This window comes from Gymnoscopelus microlampas (genome assembly GCF_963454915.1).
Source record: "Gymnoscopelus microlampas genome assembly, chromosome: 8".
Taxonomy (NCBI): Eukaryota; Metazoa; Chordata; class Actinopteri; order Myctophiformes; family Myctophidae; genus Gymnoscopelus; species Gymnoscopelus microlampas.
Window position 1 is genome coordinate 43,866,155 of NC_139945.1, and position 21,604 is coordinate 43,887,758.

Below are 21,604 nucleotides of genomic sequence, written 5' to 3' on the forward strand. Positions count from 1 at the left end.
AAAATAGCAGATCTACAAGCTCGCTATTTAAGAAAGAAATCTTGAAGAAAATTTGAAGAAAAAAAAATGGAATATTTATTTAAACATTTTAACAACTCAAATCTTGTATGGGGGTCCCTGGCATAAAATATGTTCAGATGGGGGTCCGTGGATAGGCCATGTGCCTTCTACAGTTTGCAGTGGTTATGAAGGCAATGGTAGTCTCATTTTGACGTTTACTAGCCTGTAGCCTACTAGTCTCGCGTAGCCAGACCCCACAGAAAATGAAAAACAGCGACCTCTGCTTTTCTGATATTCTGTGGAGTCTGGCAGGAGTATAATGTTAGACTAGAGCGCAGGGAAACACCGGTTTCATGTCTGCCTATAGCGCATCACTTCCGGTTGGTGCGACCATGTTTTCATTCCCACTAACAATATTTCTACACGGAACACTAACACCACTTCTCCCAGAGAACATGGATGGTTTTGGTTATAAGCCCACTTGTTTCTATGATGAAAGAGTAATTTAAAATGTGAATATCTTTCCGTGGTTTTGTCCGCTCCGAGGACGCTATTGTTAAATTAGTTTCGGCTAGTTTCGAGGGGGGGAGGGTGGATCATGGTGGATGGACACGTGAATCCCGCCCACTACATTTGATTGGGTAAAGCGCGGCCCACTTCCTGATCTGAAGGCACGCCCACTTTTAGCCAATGCGCACTGGTTAGGACGAACCGCTCCGACAGATTCCACCGCAGGTCGGAATCTGTTCTTGAGAGATTAGTAGCCTACAAAAAAAAACATGTTCAGAAATAGACTTAGTTTCAAGAATAAGTAGCCTTATTCTTTTTCGTGTGCTGCTGGGATTGGGAAACTTGGCAATAAAGTTTCGATTTGGTCATCAAATTATAGCCTAACCCAACATTTTGATTATGTTAAAGTAAATTTGAATTAGGCCTAGCCTAATTGGGTCGCCTGGGTACCACATTCATTTAGGAGTCTTTTTTAGGCATACGAAATAAACACATAATACATTATTATGATAGAAATATGACATGTAAAAAATGTGATACATTAGGTAATGTAAATGTAGCCTGCCTGTGTCATTTATTGTACAGTCTTCTTGTAGCCTACACCATTATTGTACACCAAGGAGAGGCATAGAAGTAGCCTATACATCTATTAGAAACATTAGGCTTATAATTCTTTCTTTTGTATTAGACCTATGTTTTATGTTTTTATTTATTTAGTTTAGAAAGTAGCCCACGGCTTCCCACGGCTCCTTTTGTTATAGCCAGCCCAGTAGTAGTCTACCAAAGTAGCCTACATGCACGGTTAGCTGCGCTCTGCGCTCTGACTGGGATCCAGGCGGGGAAGGGTTAAATTTCCTCTCTGGGAAACATTGTTCAGTCTATGGAGGGGGTAGATAGAATGGCACACATACTATTGACGAGGCATTCCGCTCTCCTGAATGAAATGCTGTGAATGTGAATTCCTCCTATTCCCCTGCCTGAGGTTCGGGGTCTACGACCCAAATAATAAGGATCAATTGGATTTGCAGCCGAATTTAATTACGAGAGGGACGGGAAAAGTTGTAATGGTTCTCTTGTTGTGGATGGAGGAGTAAACCAGCACAGCACAGGACTGTTGTAGCGGAGCGTAGAAACTTAGAAAGTTTCCGATCTCAACTGACAGATTCAAACCTGGACTGAAATGATGTGACTGCAAGGATATCCTTGGCTTAAGTTGGAATACAGCGGACGTTCACTTTATTTTCCTGACTGGAAACTATAGTCAGAACTTCAACTTTTTAGCTCCAGTGATTTTTTTTCTTTGCTTTTCGCACAAAGGAGATGATTTGAATGAAATGACGCGCTCGGCCAAGTGAGCGCACCGCACGGGATGAATTCAATGAAAGCATAGATCTGTTTTTATACGTTTTTTGGCGAAAACATTTTGGATAGCTTTGGCCAGCCTACTGTCAATCTGTTAAGGTTAACTACTGATACTATTTGGAACTTAGTTTCTTAGTGGTTTGAAGTCGTTTAATTACATTATTTAGATTTTTTTGTTTTTTGTTTGTTTTTTCATACTATTGTTATTAGGCTATTCTATCCCGTTGGTTATTTAAACCCTAAAGCAAGCTGTTGGGGACACAGTTGTTGGACTATTGTAGCCTACTGCCTTTTCAACCAGGCAAAGCCCGGCATTATATTTTTTATCTCTGGATTCTTAAACATTGTCTTGATCAATTACGATTATGAAGGAGCGGATGCTTAAATTATTTTACGAATAAATTGGATTATACAGAGAAAGAAAATTTCCTCCTGCAAGAGACGTTGAATGATGTCTCCAACTTCTATTGGAATTGCATTTCTAGTAGGAATTATCCATGTGTGCTCAGGTAAGAAAAGTATTATTATTTTAAACTACGATGGGTCTGGTATATATAATATGTTTCCATATAACAAAAGAAAATTCACTATAGGCACATAAGAAAAAAGTTACCCCAAAGTAACCCTCATGAATTCTGACTCATTTCTGAGCAAAAATGTCTCATAAAATGTCCTGTGTAGCTATTGAATTACCATTTATTTTATTTCATTTTATTTTCCTGTACAAGGGGGATTACTGTGAAAATGTAGACTTGCATCTTTGACAATACCAATGTTAAAAGCACATATATACTGAGCACACAGAAAGTCACACTCAAAGTGCTGAAGCCATGTGGGATAAATGGCAAGCACAGCTATCATCAGTCACAGAGACAGTCCCAGCCCCTCTGAGACTTGGTCTCTATGTTTATCAGGGTTCTGGCCATGGATGACCATTATTGCTGAGTGCAACATTTTTTCTTTCTTCCATTTTTTGTAATAACTGTTACTGTTCGCTATCTCCAGTTCATCAGCTGACATATGATCGAGGTTATTACAGCTTTAGCACTAGTAGTTCTTTGTGTGGCTCGCTGCTGAACTTGTTTTACTTGTTGTTCCATTTTATACAACTTAGACGCTTGGTTTAAATGTCTTATTCTCTGCTCATGCCCTATGTATTGCTCCTTGCTCTGTCACACATACTTTTTCTTTCACCCATCACATGGATGTCTTTATAGACGTCCTGGATCATGCTGGCTGGGGTTTTCCAGGTCAGTTGCTCTTGTGTTGTGAGAGAGCAAATGCCTGTCATCCCACCATGAGACATTAAGCGCTATGCATCCTGGATCGAAGCTAGTGGGGCAGTTTAGACAAAGTAAAAGAAAAGATATGATTGTCAATGGCAGAAGAAAAGTTATAAAGGTATGACAGACGTTGTGAATAATAACTCAAATCAATGTTATTTTTGATACTGTCTTCAGCTTTTCTCTATTTTCTTTGTAACCATAGCCGGCCTGCTCTGTGAGAGGAACTGTGCTGCTGACTTCCAACCTCTTTACTTTACTGCATAATATTATAGCCTTAGCTCTCCTATGTAATTACCTATAAGTCACAGTCTAGGTAATTGTTTTCAAGTTTAAACCTGAAGCAGCGTAATGGCTAAGCTGCACTAAATACTGTGTCTGTTTCCTTTAATGTGCCTAAAAATAGTCTTTCAACACCCCTTGAGTAAAATGTCAGTTGAAGACAAGCATTATAAACAACAAATGTAGGGTATACTATATTGTAGCTCCTATTAAAAATATTCTTCAGATTTTAAAATATCCTTGCTAAGGTGCTAAAAGAAAAAAATCCATACAAAATAGAAACATTTCAGCAGAGATGTCATACAGGGATTGCAGCCTTCACTTTATTGAGCTTTCGATCTGTTAGACCTTCACCACAACAAATATTAAACTGTGCTTCTGTGCGTGCATGCGTGCATGCGTGCTTGCGTGCGTGCGTGTGTGGTGGGCAGTGGTGTAAAAATAACTATATATTTTTTACTTCAGTAGAAGTATCAATACTGCAAAGTAGAACTCTGTTACAAGTAAAAGTTAGATATTCAAAATGTACTTGAGTATAAGTACAAAAGTATTGGCATCAAAATGTACCAAAAGTAAAAGTACTCTTTATGCAGAAATGTTCAAAATGTATAGAAATCTTTTGAAAATAGCAGATCTACAAGCTCACAACGCATCGCAATGCGACGTGTTTCGGCTATTTTCAAATAGCCGAAACATATATAGACCTTGGTTAATGCTGTTTAATAAAGCTAAATCTAAAAAGTAACTAGTGACTAAAGTTTTCAAATAATTGTAGTGGAGTAAAAGTACAATATTTTCCTCAGAGATGTAGTGGAGTAAAAGTAAAAGTATTGAAAATTGGAAAAACTCCACTAAAGTAAAAAATACCTCAAAACTGTACTTAAGTACAGTACTTGAGTAAATGTACTTAGTTACTTTCCACCACTGGTGGTTGGCAAGGTTGGGGTTTGAGGGGCAAGGGTGAGACAGGCAGATGGTCAGAGGTAGAGGGTCAGATACTGTAGAGATGATAGGGCCTATCGTGGTCACTGTCTGTGGAAACGGCGGTGCACCTAAATGAGCGACTGCAGGAAGCCGGGTCAGAGGTGAGAGCGAGGAACTAGATGGCAGCTGCCTTGGCGTGCTCTTCCCTGCCGGGCCCTGACACTCTGCGCCTGGGCTGTCCTGTCCTTTATGAGCTCTCTCAGACACCAGGGTTTTCAATTACGCTTGGCACAGGGGATGTCTGTGTTTGCTGGGGAGAGGCGTGAGAAGACTTACTGGTCAGCAGATGCTCAAATCGCTGAACTTGAAGTAGGACATTAGTTGTCAGTGAAATGGGATTACATTCTGCTGTTAAGGATTCATTTATTTTTTCTCTTTTGTTTGCAAGTACACCAGTAAATTGCATTATATCTACTTTAACCACATGAACCGTAGCATCCTATTCTGTGCATGTCATAATAGGCAAACCTTCTGCGAAATGAGTTGACAATTTGGTGAAAATAGCATATCTGCAAGCTCTGCAACGTGCTTGTGGACCAAGTATAGACCCCTGGGGGATCCCGGTCAATGGAGTGTGTAGGGTTTAAGTGGTTAATTATTTATACTTTAATGCATAAATGTATCTATGTATTGCAGGTGTATGAATATCATTGATATTTTGTGTGTGAAAGAGATACTATAGATAGATACCTTTATTGATCCCACAAGGGAAATTCAGGCGCCAGAGACAGCATAGCACTTTAAGTTACAGATGCAGGGCATTATAAGTACAGTAAGATACAGTAAGTGTCATCACAATAGAGAGACACCATCAATTATTAGTTTTTAAAAAAAGTATACAAACATATACACCCTATACAGTCATACTGCCTGAAGCAGAACATCAAAGAGAGTAGTTATGAGAGAGAGAGAGAGAGAGAGAGAGAGAGAGAGAGAGAGAGAGAGAGAGAGAGAGAGAGAGAGAGAGAGAGAGAGAGAGAGAGAGAGAGAGAGAGAGAGAGAGAGAGAGAGAGAGAGAGAGAGAGAGAGAGAGAGAGAGAGAGAGAGAGAGAGAGAGAGAGAGAGAGAGATGATCTTTGCCCTTGTCTGACTTGTGGTGACTTGCTTATTGCCACCTCGGCCTGTCTGAAGGTTGTAAATGGATGCCTCCATCCATCAGGTTCTTGCCCTGTTATCAGGTGATCTATTCTCCTCCTACAACCTAAATGGTGGTTATCTCTCACTGGTATCTCTCCTCCAAGTGCTAGTCAGACCTTACCTTAGAGATATCATGCAGATAAAGAAGAGCACCGCACACACTTATTACTTTGATCTTCCTACTTTGGATTCCTTTTATGAGATAAGGCTCACTGATTATGACTTTATTATGGGGTATTCGCACCAGTGCAGCCAAACATTCTCAGCATAAATATGTCTGAGCATAGGTGATTCAGAGTGTGTGTGTGTGTGTGTGTGTGTGTGTGTGTGTGTGTGTGTGTGTGTGTGTGTGTGTGTGTGTGTGTGTGTGTGTGTGTGTGTGTGTGTGTGTGTGTGTGTGTGTGTGTGTGTGTGTGTGTGTGTGTGTGTCATAGTCAGTCATCGTGTTGGTAAAGAGAATGGCAGTGGGAGTGGTGCTCTGTTAATCAGACACAGCCCCTGCAGCCCATAGCAGTTGAAGTCTTGACAAATTGTCTCTTAAGTGCAGATAAATTGTGTTGCCCTTCCACCTCCTACATCATGATGATATGACAGGACACATACGACTCCACCGCCAATTAATGGCCAGAGACCACAGGTGAGGCCTGTCTCCTGCTTGTCTTGGCTTCTCACTTTCACATATGCCCCCTGCCTGAGCAACACACATTCCTTATTGCTGAACCCTTCTTCCCTTGCACCACTGAACCGCTCTTCATCAGAGAGAGATAGAACAAACTAATACATAGAAATAGATGAAAAAGAGGCATGAGTTCATGTGTTCTTTTTTTCCCTTTCGCATTAACTGCGTTTATGTGAGGGTATTGATTTAGCAAAGAAGCGTAACATTGCTGTCGGGTGGAAACCTTGAATGTCCCAAAGTTAAACCATTACTTTTCAGGAAATGGAAAAAAGAATGTGTTCCAATGGATACAATGTTATTATTTAGTCACAAGCTCTTGTTTACATATTTATAAAACCCACAGACAGCCGTAACCAAGTTCAACGTGGTGTGCATTATTACAGGCAAAACATTCTAAATTGCTTAAAATTAGCAGATCTGCAGTACAAGCTCTCAGGGTAGATCAGCTATTTTCACTATATTATAAGAAATATTGAGATGCTGAGGTTTCTGCCTGACAGTGACAGTAATCAGGTGCATTCTGGTGAGCTGTGTTGCCCCTTTCTCTGAGGTGTGATAAGTGACACCTGCACAAGGTGCCCGCAGAGCTATATGTCTATATTAACTTCCACTAATGCCCTTTAATCTTATCCTAATCCCAATCAAGCATGAGTTTGCGCCCCAAGATCCGGGATTAGATCTACTTTGGCTCAGTGAAACCCACGGAGGAATGCAGGGAGGGCAGCCCACGTCCTCTCCCTTCTATCGAGGGCTATGGCCAAATGTGGCCGACTCGCTCATGCCGTTAGTGACTGACTAGATAAACATTTCAAAGCAGTTTGTTTGAGGGGAGATAGATTAGGCGATGACTCTTAATGATCCGCTTTCCCTCCCAACTGCTCTTCCTTTAATGGGTCTAAAAGAGCGCCTTAATTGGTTTAATTAGCAGATCCATTTGATGTCAATAGTTTGCAATTTGTCATGGCTGCAGCTAGAATGATAAGCATGCCTAACAGGAGACTCTGAGGACCTAGATAGTCTGTAGATCATTTGATAAAACTCAGGAGCCATCCTCATGTCCCATACATGGGAGTTCGTGTGTCCTTATTTTGGGCATGTCATTGTAGGAAAACATAGAAAATAAACATAATAAAACATTTTTTTTTTTTTAAATACATATTTTACAATATATGCAATATAATAACAATATATCAAAAAAATGCATTTTCAATAACCTTACTTTCTTCCCTCCAAAATAGTGAAAATAGCAGCTCTACAACCTCACAAGCTTGTGAGCTTGTAGATCATCTATTTCCACTATTTTTGAAATATGACGTAAGTGGTTAAATCCCCAAGAATGCACTGGAACCTCTTCCCAGGCTTCAGTTTTGGAAGTGAGAATTGAGGAGGGGGTCATAGGTCAGTGGTCACTGGTGGTTAACACTTTGAATGCAACCATAATGAACTTATTCAGCATCAACTTGGTGTGCCAGTTTGTCTGTCCGTCTGAGCTCCAACAAATGTATGTGTCCAGACACAGTTAAGCCTCTGGATCAAGGATAGCAAGAGGACCCTGGTTCAAGGCATAACTTTAAATTAACTGTATAATCTTGAGCTCATAGAGCTGATAATAGAGGACAGTAGGCATGTTACTGTGATCCCACAAATACAGTATGGGTATGGGACCCATGCTTTAGTCCTCATGGATAACACATGTTTTGACAGCTGATGCAGAGTGAATTACATTGGTCTTTGTGATAACCACTTAAACCGTATAGCTCGTTGACCGGGTCCTTCAGGGTTGTATACTTGACCCCCTCCTTTTTTTCCCTCTACACCAAACCTTAGTCGAAAATAGCCGATCTATAAGCTCTGTGATTTTGGTGATCTGCTATTTTTGCAGAATGTTTTCCTGTTTTCGTTGAATGTTTGCATATTATGAGAAGCCCTGCCTTGGATTCATGTGATAGTAGGCTCCGGCACTACACCATGATCATGAGAAAGAGGAGGGATGAATAAGGCCTGCCTTCATCCAGCCCTTGTCTTCATTCTAACCCCCCATTCACATGCACGCACGCGCGCATGCACATACACACACACAGACACACACACACTTTTTTTTTTGGCCCAGATTTTAAAACTTGCCTTTTTTTTGTGGCTGGTCAGTGCAGAGCCTTTCATAGATGAAGCAAGCCGACATGCAGAAAGAGCCTATGGGGGACGGGACGGCCATGGGGAGGACGCATTGTGTCTCCTCAACAGGGCGATTGTAAGGCATGGAGGAGGGGAGAAAATCCACATGAAGGACTGAGGATGTGTGTGTGTGTGTGTGTGTGTGTGTGTGTGTGTGTGTGTGTGTGTGTGTGTGTGTGTGTGTGTGTGTGTGTGTGTGTGTGTGTGTGTGTGTGTGTGTGTGTGTGTGTGTGTGTGTGTGTGTGTGTGTTGGGGGGGGGGCAGTACACAAAGGCTGCCCCCAGGGTGTGTGGCTGGAGGGGGAAGGACGAGGAGGGAGGACGAAGAGGAGGACGGAGCAGTCAAACATGCATGCGACACCAGCCAAGGGAATACTCTTGATGTGGTTGTCTGTGCTCACATTGCATGCACTATATTCCCTCGTCCCTCATGGGTTAGAATGTGCTGATTAGAATTATGATGGTGGAGACTGTGAGGCAAGGACGTTGTTTTGTTTCTTCTATTTTTTTGCGTATTTTCTTTTTTCTTTTTTTAAAGTGGACATCTGGGAAGAGGTGAGGTTCATTTCAAAAGTGCTGAGTAAATGAAAGATCCCAGTCAGAGGTCCTACTATGGCGCTATGGGGTTGGTTTGCTCTCAGTCCAGCCAACATCCTCCTCCACGTATCCAAATTCTGCACACTCAGGAGCTCCCACAAGGCCTGCCTTGGGTGCAGCTTTTGCTGTTGTATGGAGAAGCTATAGTACCATGAGGTGCTTTGCCTTGTGCATTTTAAAAAGGCTCAGACCTCCCTCCCTCCTCTTTCATTTTGCCCAATGGGGGAGACTGAGAGATGGCATTAAGGATAGCCTTTCTTGTTTCTCCCAGTTTCCTCTCTTTCTCTCCCCCCCCCCCCCCCCCCCTCCCTCCCTCCCAGAGTTCAGGCCCTGGTGACCATTCTATTGCCCCCCTCGCTGGAAGGCCTGGATACACTTTTGAAATGCTAAACCTTCCTTTGGTTATAATTGACAGGAGAAAATACTATTAAAGAGATTGTGAAGAATACATTAAATTAGCAGGAAAAAAAGATAGGCTGCTAATTAGTTGATTAATAGCCTTGGTCCCCCCCCCCCATGCTAGTCGACATCGACAACCCTTGGATTGTCTCGGCAATTTCTCAAAAGTATATATTTTTTAGCGGTGCCAGCCGCTCTACTCTTGACTATGTCCGTCCGTATGTCCGTTTGTCCGTTTGTCCGTTTGTCCGTTTGTCCGTTTGAGCACGGGCTTTAAACAGCTATAACTCCAGTTCGCAGCATGCCAGCAAGTCCAAATTTGGTATGTGGACTTACACCACCAATTGGGACGAGCATTGATTGCTGAAGCCCCGCCCCGCCCTATTATAGCGCCACCAGGAGGCCACTGTGTCCGTTTGAGCACGGGCTTTAAACAGCTATAACTCCAGTTCGCAGCATGCCAGCAAGTCCAAATTTGGTATGTGGACTTACACCACCAATTGGGACGAGCATTGATTGCTGAAGCCCCGCCCCGCCCTATTATAGCGCCACCAGGAGGCCACTGGCTTTAAACAGCGCTTTACACAGCTATAACTCCAGTTCGCAGCATGCCAGCAAGTCCCAATTTGGTATGTGGACTTAGACCACCAATAGGGACGAGCATTGATTGCTGAAGCCCTGCCCCGCCCTATTATAGCGCCACCAGGAGGCCACTGGCTTTAAACAGCTACAACTCCAGCTTGCAGCATATGCCACCAAGTCCAACTAATACCACCAATAGGGACCAACTGTAATTACATAAGCCCCGCCCCCTCTGTCTTCCCATTGGCTGGGCTTTAAACAGCCATAACTCCAGTTCACAGCATGCTACTGAGTACAAATTTGGTACGTGGACTCAGACCACCAATAGGGACGAACTGAAATGTAGTAAGCCCCGCCCCCTCTGTCTTCCTATTGGCTGGGCTTTAAACAGCCATAAGTCCACTTTGCAGCATGCTACCAAATACACATTTATCACGTGAACTTAGACCACCAATAGGGACAAGCTGTAATTGCTGAAGCCCCGCCCCCTCTGTATTGTCATTGGCTGGGCTACAAACAGCCATAACTCCAGTTTGCAGCATGCCACCAAGTCCAAATTTGGTATGTGGACTTACACCACCAATAGGGACGAGCATTAATTGCTGAAGCCCCGCCCCGCCCTATTATAGCGCCACCAGGAGGCCACTCATCAAAGGCACCGCTTCCTTCACACAGGGTGGGATTTTTATTTAAGCAGCAACTTTATCAAAGTATAGTTCCTCTGGGCTTGTTCACATACAGAGACACTGATACAAAGCAGGAGGAGTGTGCTCTTTTTAAGCACAAGAGCTGGAAAACATAATTAACCAGAAGGTGACCTTGAAATTCACCACTACTGGCTGGCTATTGGGGGGAGCTCCTGCCACAGAGCCGTAACCATGGTGAGGAGACTTCAAAATACTGGGTGGATTTCCAACCTGTAAACACACTATTCGCTCTGTGAAAAAAATGTCATGCCAGTGTCTGTTAATCCTTGCCTGCCATTTTGAAAACAGGTTCGTCAAAAACCTAACATACGGTAGCCTAACATCCATATTAAAATGGCAACGGTTATATTATGTACGTTTTTAATGTATAATGTGTACACCCGCCGTATGTATATTGTCACCATCTCAATATTGAGAGGAGCAGGCACCAGAGCAATGTGAAGAGAAATGAGACGCACCAGAGCAATGTGAAGAGAAATGAGACATTTTACTCATAATAAGAGCGCTAGGATTTCCACCTTTTTGAAAGAGCTTTTCAACTGTAAATACCACTCTTTTCTGTCAGCTTTTTCTCTCCTGCTGTACTATTATACTACTCTGCTGGGACCTCTCCCTCTCTGTGTGGCTCTCTCCCTCTCAATTGCAGTTTGGGTTTACGGTCCCTTTCTTTGAGACTTATTGTAGCGAACCCCGGCTAGATAAGGGTGAAGCCGACTGTGAGTTTTACGTTAATCTTTAATTTAGAACCCAACGTAGAAACTATAAGGAAAGCATATAATACACAACATCAATCAAAAATCCATAAATACATTAAATAACACCATATTTTTTTCCCATAAAACCCATTGCTACATAACTTACACAATAGCCTACATATTAGAAAAAGACATGAAAATAAACCTCAGACAGTAAAGTCCTAAGTCCAACAATAAGATCAGAAATCAACCGTCGGCGTGAACAATACAAGTTTTACAAACAATAAAATGACACCTTGTTCCCCTTCCAGCTAGGTGCTAATTTCGCTTGACCGTGGCATGTCCATCAGTTCCAACTGAAAATACAAAACTAATTACGGTAAACACATATATTTCAACCAAACCCCCGCATTGTAGATCGGCATTCTAAATGGTCAAGGAAACTCACAATATCCTTCACATTTGTCCGTTTGTCCGTCCTTCCTTGACCGTCCGTGCCGTGGTCTGTATCAAACAAACATTTTCTGAGCTCGCTCCTCTACCACGAGCCCAGTTTATAGTTTGGTCAATGAGGTGAGCACCGCGGGGCACTGCGTCACTAGCCTGGGCTGACCACCACTGAGAAACGGACCACCACGCAGGAGCAGCAGTGGGGTCTCACTTTACAGGACGAAAGAGGGCCCAGAGGATGAGGGGCGAGGACCCCCCGGGGAGGAAAAGGAACCGGGCAGCGACGAGTCCAGGACGACCAGGAACAGCTCTGCCGAGGATGACTCACTCTCAGGATCAGCCAACAGCAAGGATCAGGAGTCGTTACCCCAGGAAACAAACACCTCAGCAGACTGCCAGCATCTCGTCGCCGCTGACCCGGGGGGAGGGGAGGGGAGCTCTGACAGGACAGGCACACACGTTCACTCAGGGTCCGAACCACAGCTCATGACTCAAACACAGGAACCCACACGCACACACACTCAAACATGCACACAGGAGAAGTCAGGGGGGAAAAGGCAAAGTAGTGAGAGACTGAATAAAAGGTCAAAACTCAAACACAGAACAAAAGCAGGCCATCTAAACTAAAACCTGGACCGAACAGGTCTGACAGGGCAGGGAATCAGAAAATAGTCGGGAAGATCGCAGTAAAGGCATAACCCTTGCCTCATGCGACGCTCTCTCTCATGGAGCGGCTGATGTCCAATCTCCACGGGCGGGGGCTGCACGCTGGAGGCACAAGACGCCGAGATGGCTCACACCTCCACAGGGCTGGTAGCGCAGCTCACCTCCACCCTCTCCTCTCCCGTGTCGGTCTGCACCGCCGCGTCAACGACTGTGCTCCGCTGGGGAGCTGCCTCCAACTGCTGAACGCGCTCCCAAGTCCACTGGACCCGCATGAGTATAGCCGACTGTGACTCGTCAAAGCTCTCATAGAACTCATCCAGACACGATTCGATGCGGGATAATGAGTCCAGAACCTCCGCCAAACAATCGAGGAATTTCACAGGTAACAGAACACTGGGGGAATTAAGGCACAAACAGACAGCACCGCAAACGTTTAGGAACCAGCAAAGAGCCAACAAAGGAATTAAGTCCAATATAAAGCCAAGGCAGTCATTAGGCCGACAGCTCGCAGCTGTGAACCCGGGTATTTTGGAACCCAACGTAGAAACTATAAGGAAAGCACAAAATACACAAATACACAATAATCCATAAATACATCAAATAGCACCATAATACATTTCCCATAAAACCCATAACTTACACAATAGCCTACATATTAAAAAAATACATGAAAATAAACCTCAGACAATAAAATCCTACGTCCAACAATAAGATCAGAAATCAACCTTGAACAATACAACAAGTTTGACAAACAATAAAAAGACAGTCACCTTGTTCCCCTTCCAGCTAGGTGCTAATTTCGCTTTACCGTGGCATGTTCATCAGTTCCAACCCGAAATACAAAACCTTTAAAACATAACCAAACCCTGCATTGTAGATCGGCATTCTACATGGTCAAGGAAACTCACCGTTTGTTGTCCGTATCAAACAAACATTTTCTGTGCAGTCCTTCTCATTTTATTGTTTGCTGCCAGGCACCTTCAGCCCTATACTGGGCGTCAACATTAGGTGAACTTGATTACATTAATCAGTGCACACTCTGAGGCGAATGAGTTCCTGGATTTCCTGTTGTGCCTTGCCTTTCGGTAAATCTCAATCAGAAGCTTTATTGTTCAAAACTATGGAAAGTGCACTTGAGCTTTGGAGCCAGTGCTGCGACATACACTTGGCTTGAGAAACCATTGCTTTTGGCTGGTGCAGCATCAAAATGTCTGTGTGAAATGAATGCTGTTCTACCTGACTCGTGTGATTTTTATTTTTTCTTCACAGCATGTGTTCATCCCAGCTCATTACATACACTAATCAGAGCTTTGCCATTCACCTCTCCCTCAACCTCCATCCTTAGCCTTAATGATAATGATGGGCACCCTTGGGACATGTTGAAGTGCATTTGGCCATGCCAGACATTCCTCTGTCCTCTCGGATCCTGAATAGCCATTGCTCAAGTTATTTCAAAGCATTTGCTGTATCCTTTGATGTTGATTGGGCTGAGCTCATGTGTCCTTCATCTGATTTTGCTGTTGGAAATATGGATGACCTCTCTGGTAGAGATTCTGTATTTAGCAAGTGTGATGGCAGTGGTCGCACACTATGATATAATGATATTCTATCTAGACAGCAGCACTAACACACAGACTGTGTTAGTGCTGCAGAGCAGATTTTACTCGTATTATTGAGATATTTTCTGATGTATTAATGAGAGGTTTAATCTTATTTGTTTATGATGACCCATGTACTGTCTGAGGGTTTTTCCCAAGTTGTGGATAAAATAAATCTCTGGAATATTAGTGAAAGTGTCCCCAAAAGGATTTCCCATTTATAAAACAGTTTTAAAGCTGTAATTCAGAATGTATTTAAATTAATAAAATATTTTAACTGTATGGTAGAGTAATATAACCAGCTCCTCTGCAGTGGTTGGAGGTGGTCTCCCTACACTTTCATTGAGAAATTTAGACCCTGGGGTCGGGTATAGGACACCTACTGGTTGACAAGTAATAGTGCCTAAAGGCCAAAAGCCCAATATCTACCCTGGCCTGGAGTTGGGATTATGTCTTGGCTCAGTTGTATGTTTGGTCTCCCACACAGGAGACTTCGGTTCGAATCCTGGTAAGGACACAAAAGTTACGTGTTACAGCATTAAAAGCTATATTCGTGGTATCTTTTTTGTGGCTGTGAACTTACACAGACTTGGCTCTACCAGCCTTTGCGTGTCTGGCTCTAGGGGAAACGTGGGCTTGTGTGAATGTGCTCAGATGTCTCACAGCGTTTCAAATGGAGACAGAGCTGACAGGTGGGATGCAAGGAACAGGGATACATTCATGATCAATTCCCTTTCAGTTAAAGCCTGCGAGGATTAGAGCACTTGGCTGGACACACTGGACCTGGACAGTTAGCATGTGTGCTTAAGAAGACAGGACATGCTAAGTGGGTGCTGGAGCATAGACTGAGTTATGTGAAGTCGTCTGGAGCAGGAAATTTCTTTTTAATGCCAGTCTGGGCACACTCTCACTCCTGTGTGTGGACGTCTAGAAAAGGCCTTTTGGCAGACTTTGCCCCTTCATTAATTTTGACCAAATATTTACTGTGCATCACATGGCATGCCTTATGTCCCTTCTTTTTTCCAGACCAGGTTTTAAAGAGTTTGGGGAGAATTGCGTTCCATTTGGCTGGATTCAATCCATGCCCCACTCACCAGGCCTCTGTGGACGGTGTCTATGGGGTTTTGCCACAGGAGGAACTGGCTCCACTAAGTCTTAACCTACAGCATGCCTCAGGGAGCCAGCTTAGAAAAATACCTCACATCCACAGTTACAGTTTTCAATCTTCCCCATACAGTACATACTGTGCACATGCACATACACACGTCTGCACGCATACTACACGCACTGACGTGTGCTATGTGCCAAGCGCTTACCCTTTTAACCTCTTGGCACCAATGGAAATGTGTGGAGGTTCTTCCCTCGAACATTACCATTGTATCCTCGACCAAATGCTGTAACTGAAGTTCCCTTTCAACACCCAGCTGTCTGAGATTTGTTTCAGAATGTGTTTGGCCGAACATTTAGAAGAGCCTATAAGCTGTTAAGGTCATCAGCTCAGCAGACAGAAACGGTAACATAACACTGCTTCAGCAGTAGGCCCCTATCAGCCTCTGCAATCGACTAAATAACATTTAAAAAGCATTAGGATTTTTTTGGCCACGTACGTCCTGATTCACTTTGGCAGCTCTTTCAGAGCAGTTCATTTTCTTGGCACTGAGCCCAAATGCCATACTCTCTGTGGTAGGGCTTTGCCAGCTGAGCATGCTGATCATGTACCCCCCCACACATCATCCACCCTAGTCCCTCCTCCCTCCTCTTTTCCCTTGCACCTACAATATAACTACAGTACTCCCTCTTGGCCATCACAGTAAAAGAAATACCGCAACCAACTACTACAGACACTGGAGCTTTTACTCAAATAAATTGTATTTACATGAAGCCAAAATACTGCATAATGCATAAATCATTTAGGGTGCAGGATAAAAGCTGAATATGTCCAGCCACAGTTCAGTGGATTTTTCTAATTCATGCCTTAAGCAATGTATTTGTTTTTCAAAATGCTACACAATTTGTAGTGCTGAAATAAAGCTTTATGAATCCTCTGAGCATTCTTCAACCAGTCATTTGTGGAAGGAGAATTCAGCACTGAGACTGAAGCTGTCCCCTGTTGGGAAATAAATGTACCAGCATATTCAATTACCCCTTACTTCTCTGCTCCTGCTGCTGCAAGCTGCTTTGATGTATCTCCGAGATCACACTGGTCAGACCTCATTAAAAATTGGCAATGCTGGAAAACAAAAACAAGAAGTAATTGCCCACTTGTGCACGCTCTCATGCTTCTCTCTTGTAACACTCCCCTGCTTCCAAAGCAAGACTGCACTACATACAGTAGCCCTCCATCTGGACCTCAAATTAATTAATGCTTGGTTCCTAGGCTCTTGTCTTCACTACTGGGCAAATCAATGCCGGAATGACCGAATCCCAGTTCTCTAAGGAGAAAGGGACTCTATTCTTGTGGGTCCATCTTGGTCAATATACTTGGTGATCATAAATGTGAATTATGCATGTAGACTGTTGATGATTGACAGGCACAGGCAGGCACACTGTTGAGAGACAGACAGAAAAAAACAAATAGATAAATACATGTACTGTACATGCATAGACAGATAGACTGACAGACTTCTGCATCCCGCCTTCTCTGTTGAGCCCATCTGCTTATGTTCCTCAGCCATTTTGACAGACTGCTTTCTGGAACAAGCCTCTCAGTCCTTCCACCGACGATTTCCTCCTCGTCTCAGTGAATACTTATAAACATGTTCAGTACGTGTCCCGCAGCAATGAATTCTACCCTCTTAGCCTGCTGTACAGTTGACAGCTTTTATTTGTGTCTAATGATGACATTCACTGGGGCATCTTGGCATCAGGCAGAGCTACAAATCTTTCTCAATTGCATCTCCCAAGCTTCTGTTAAAAATCCATAGTTGCGTAGTGTATTGTCTTTGTTTGTTTTTTACATCGGCTCCTTTTGTTCTTCTTGAACAAACTGTGTTGATTCCAGGGCCGGACTGAGACCACAATTCAGCCCTGGCATTTTGGTCCGAACCGACCCACCACCCCCCGGGCCCTTTTGTCAACGGGGGGGGGGGGGGGGGGGGGGGGGGAGTCCGTTTTGTCAACGGGGCGTTTCACTGTTTCAGCCCAGCCCTGCACATGAGGCCCCTGCTGGAAAGCATCCCAGCCCAAACATTAACGATCTGAATATCGGGCCGCGCGACCCGCAAATGGCCGTAATAATCCTATAACGGGACCAAAAATATATATATAAAAAAAAAAAGCCCACCGCGCATTTGCCCGGTACGCCAAATGGCCAGTCCGCCCCTGGTTGATTAACTTAATCTAAATGTATTTCGAAGACTTTATTTTCTGTATTCCTGAGTAATTCAACCTGCTGATAATGTTGATGTCACTCGTCTATGGAATCGGATGTGACTTAGGAGGTGCTTCATGAGCGTTGCCATACATGTTATCATTCCTGGTGTCTTCCATATGGATAAAATCTGCGTGGAATAAGCCTGGAGGAGAGAGGAAAATACTGCTGCTATTGTCTTAGCTCCAGATGGGGGCCCCAGAACAGGATGGGCTCCAGTATCCCAAAGGAGCACTCCGCTGGGCTGTTTCACTCCCACCCTGCCCTCCACCGCCAGGGGAGATCCGTGGATGGGTTTCCCAGCTGACAGATCCAGTGGCTGGGTCTGGTGCTCCGGGCCTCATGGCCTCCGCTGGGTCCTCTCCTGATGAGTGATTGTGATTATGCCACAGCCCTGGAGCGGACACTGGCACCCTTTGCCCTTTAGCAAGGCAGTGAGGGTTGCTTACTTATCAGCAGATTAGTCACCAGGGAATTTGATGCGAAGAACAAAAAAGGGTCACTGGCCTACTCAGGAGAATATGCTAATCATTTGATCATAATAATGCATCACATGTTGTGATGAGCTTGTAGATCTGCCGGTGAATGTTCGCCACGGTATAGGGTTCATGTGGTTAATGGGTTGAGTCAGGTGTTGTGGAAACAAACATCTAAATGTGGCGACTGGGAAACAGCATAGACGTTTCAGTTCACAATACGTCATGGTTTCTTTCATTTGTGGTAGTAATAAGAATATTCATAAAAATATCTGTAGTAGTGGAGCGCAGAGTCATTAGCGGTTTCTAAGGGCATGAAATAGACATGTTTCACTCCGACATCAATGGAGGCATTGTAATCTTCATAAGCACCTAGACCTAGTTTCCATAACAACAATTACTACACTTGAACCAAATAAACCTCACTTCTTCCATTGTTTATCTGCAGTGTTAGGTTACAGAGCTGCATACTGTAGGTACAGTATATACCCTTAGGTAGGGCCTTTAATGTTACATTTATTTGGAAAAAAGCACAGATTTAGACATGGGCAATATTATTTGGCATCCGATATCTCTTCTCAAGTGCTGCTTCAGTATCAGCGTAGTAACTGGACCCCAGTCTGTTTGGTAAATGGAGACAAAGAGATGAGGGAAGAAAGAGACCATAAAGATATCAATCATCCCCCGCGTCCACCTCCCCCCTCCTCCGTCTCCCCGTACACACTCACACTCAGGGCTTTAATCCTGCCTCTTAGGAGTGTAAGTGATAGCCTTGTGTAACATTAAAAACAGGCCTGATCTGATGCAACTGGCAGAGTCATCCATGCAGTGCATTCCATGGTGGGATTCTGACGTTGAAATGGTGCAAGATTCTGTTTCACTTTCCTGCAAATGTCATCTGATCAGCCGGATTATACTACCTGCCCTTTCCTCTCTTGCACTCTCTGTTGCAATACTTCATACCGCTGATTATCCCAGCTTTCTGTTTTTCATCTCTTCATCTTTCATATGATTATTCGTCATATTTAATGTGAATCAATCAAAACATCTACGGGCAGGCACATCTGGCTGTAGGACAAATTTCCCCAAGGGGATAATAAAGTATATAACATAACATAACATCTGGCTGCAGATGTTTTTATTGATTCATATTGCCCCTGTTTGATCCTTTATATTGAAGACTTGTGACTTGTTGATTAATGTTTTTGATATTGTATGATTCTGTATTTTTTTATTTGTTTTCACCGTCTGCCTGTTGTGGCAGGATGCTCTTGAAAAATCTTAATGATACTTTCTTCTAGATTAGATAAAAAATAATGAATTAATAATATTATCAAAGCAGGGAACAATTTATAATAGGCATGTATAATATTCTTTTTATTGCCTAGTGCTGTCCCGAGCAAGCATGACTCCAGTTTCCGCCTGGCTACCCAAGGGACACACCCCTTGCTCTTATCTCTGCCATAAATCCCTCTAAAGTCCCCTAATCACAGATTAATGGGCCTGCCGATAGGGAGTGCCCTACCGTGCTCCAATGGCCTTATCGCGTACGCAATTCCATATCTCCGCCATAGCTCAGACGGAGGTGGGACATGGTGCAAGATGTTTGAGCTCTGCAGCATTCAAAGTTTCAACTGTTTATATGTTGTTGTTTTTTTTACAATATTTATATAGTAAGGCTTGAGCATCTTTATGGTGGGAATTTTTCTGTTGCACCTTTCATAATATGTTTGTTTATCAGGCTCGTAATTGCATGCAATCATAGCATCATTAGGCTCTTTAGTGAGAATCGGTCCGGATGACCTCACACTGTGAAGTTGTTTAATCGTTTGAGGAAGTAGACACACTATCCTGTCTCCCTGCCTCAGGGGACCTTAGTGACACAGATCTAAATTGCTTCACTGTCCTTCTCCGTGGGTTCTGTGGGATGGAGGGCAGGTAGCTGGCTCCTCTCCTCTTCCTCTTCCACTGTTAAGAAAGCAGCGGTGAAAGTGACAGAGAGACAGAGGCACATTTCCATATGAAGCCAATTTTAACCCATTCAATCCGGGATACGCGTCTACAAATGTCTTCTAAATCCTAACAATTTTATGAAAACCGTATGTTGCTATAACATCCGTGGTTCTAAAAAATGTTCATGTCAAGAACCACCCAAAATGATGTATTTGGTCGCGGACCCCATCTGAAAATATGTTGTTACAGGGACCCCCCCAGAAGCAAAGATTTGAGTGACAAATGTTTGCTTAAAAAAAATATATATATATAAAAAAAATTGCACAAATGTTCATGATTTTTGAAAAAATTGCAGATCTACAAGCTCATAGCGCTATGAGCTTGTAGATCTGCAATTTTTTAATAGCCAAAGTATAAAATAATGGCTATAGCTAAATTAAAAAATGACACAGATGCGTTCGCGGATTGAATGGGTTAAGCTACTGGAGCAGAGTAATTTCTTTTATTTAGTAATTTCTTTGTTTATTTGCCTGCCTGCCTGCCTTCCTTCTTCCCTCTCTCTCGCCATGTACAGTATCTCATTGTCTATCCTTCTCCTCATCTCATCTTTCTTTATTTTTCTGTGGATCAATTTAGCTGACGGTGAATGTTGTAATGCAAGTATAATATATACTATGATTTTGCTTTGGGGGGTACATAGGTTTTTAATTGCATATAGGGCAAATGTGCGCTGTTGGGGAGGGGCCCGTGGTGTTGGGGTAAGGGCACCATGCAATGCTGACCCAGTCTGTCTCTTGCCTGTCTTGAGGCTCCTCAGCGTCTTCCGTAACAAGGTATAGTTCCCTAGGTTTGGTTTAGTTGGATCGATGGCTGCCTCTCAGACATGTACCCTATGACTCCATAGCACCGCAGAGATCCAGCGTTGTGTTATTGATTAGGTGGTGGAAGACCACTGGTTTACTCACAGTCATTGTAACAGTGGCTGCGGTTTCACCTCACGAAATCTGCTGGTGCATTTGGACTGCCTCCATCATTATATTACACATTTGCATGATAGCTATCAGTCTGTCTGCTATGCATATTATTTACAATCAGATTAGAAGTTTATAGACATTCAGCAGACTGGACTGGAACAGAATATAGAGTTGCGTTACATCAAGTCATGGTGCATGGTGAAAATCATGTTTAGGCCCCAAGAAATACATGGATCAATATGGAGCCGGTTGCTGTAATCCACATTACTGATCCGACTACTGATACGAATGTCCGCAGAATGACCTTGATTTCATCAGAAACCACCATAAATCCGTAAATAATTTTACACAGCATAACAGCAAGTTGCCTAGAGACAGCAGCGTTCTTATCTCAACGGTACACAGTGTTGCTGTGGTTTGTGTTGTCTTATTCATTACTGAGATGGGTTTTTAGAAGTGAGAGAGAAAGATACTTTGCAAAGAATTGCAGGTTTTCTAATTGCCTCCACAGTGAGCAGAGGCTCCCTCCATCTTAGTTTAACCCATTAAGACCTGAGGCCGATTCTACAAATGTCTTCTAAACAGTTTTCTGAAACACTTATGTTGCTATAATATCAGTGGTTCTCAAACTTTGTCATGTCAACGATAGAAGCAACGATTTGAGTTAAAATGTTAGCTTTAAAAAATATATATCACGATTTTTCTAAAATAGCAGATCTACAAGCTCAT

The 21,604-nt window shown here is 43.2% G+C and overlaps 1 protein-coding gene across 1 annotated transcript in view; it reads left to right on the forward strand.

The window, feature by feature from the left end:
• Positions 1-1,416: 1,416 nt before the first annotated feature.
• The window catches only part of robo1 (roundabout, axon guidance receptor, homolog 1), a 165,380-nt gene continuing 145,192 nt past the window's right edge, over positions 1,417-21,604 (forward strand). The window contains exon 1 of the mRNA XM_084065378.1: positions 1,417-2,381. Within this exon, the coding sequence (XP_083921504.1) occupies positions 2,321-2,381 (61 nt within the window). The 5' untranslated portion in view covers positions 1,417-2,320. The remainder of the gene's footprint in view (positions 2,382-21,604) is intronic.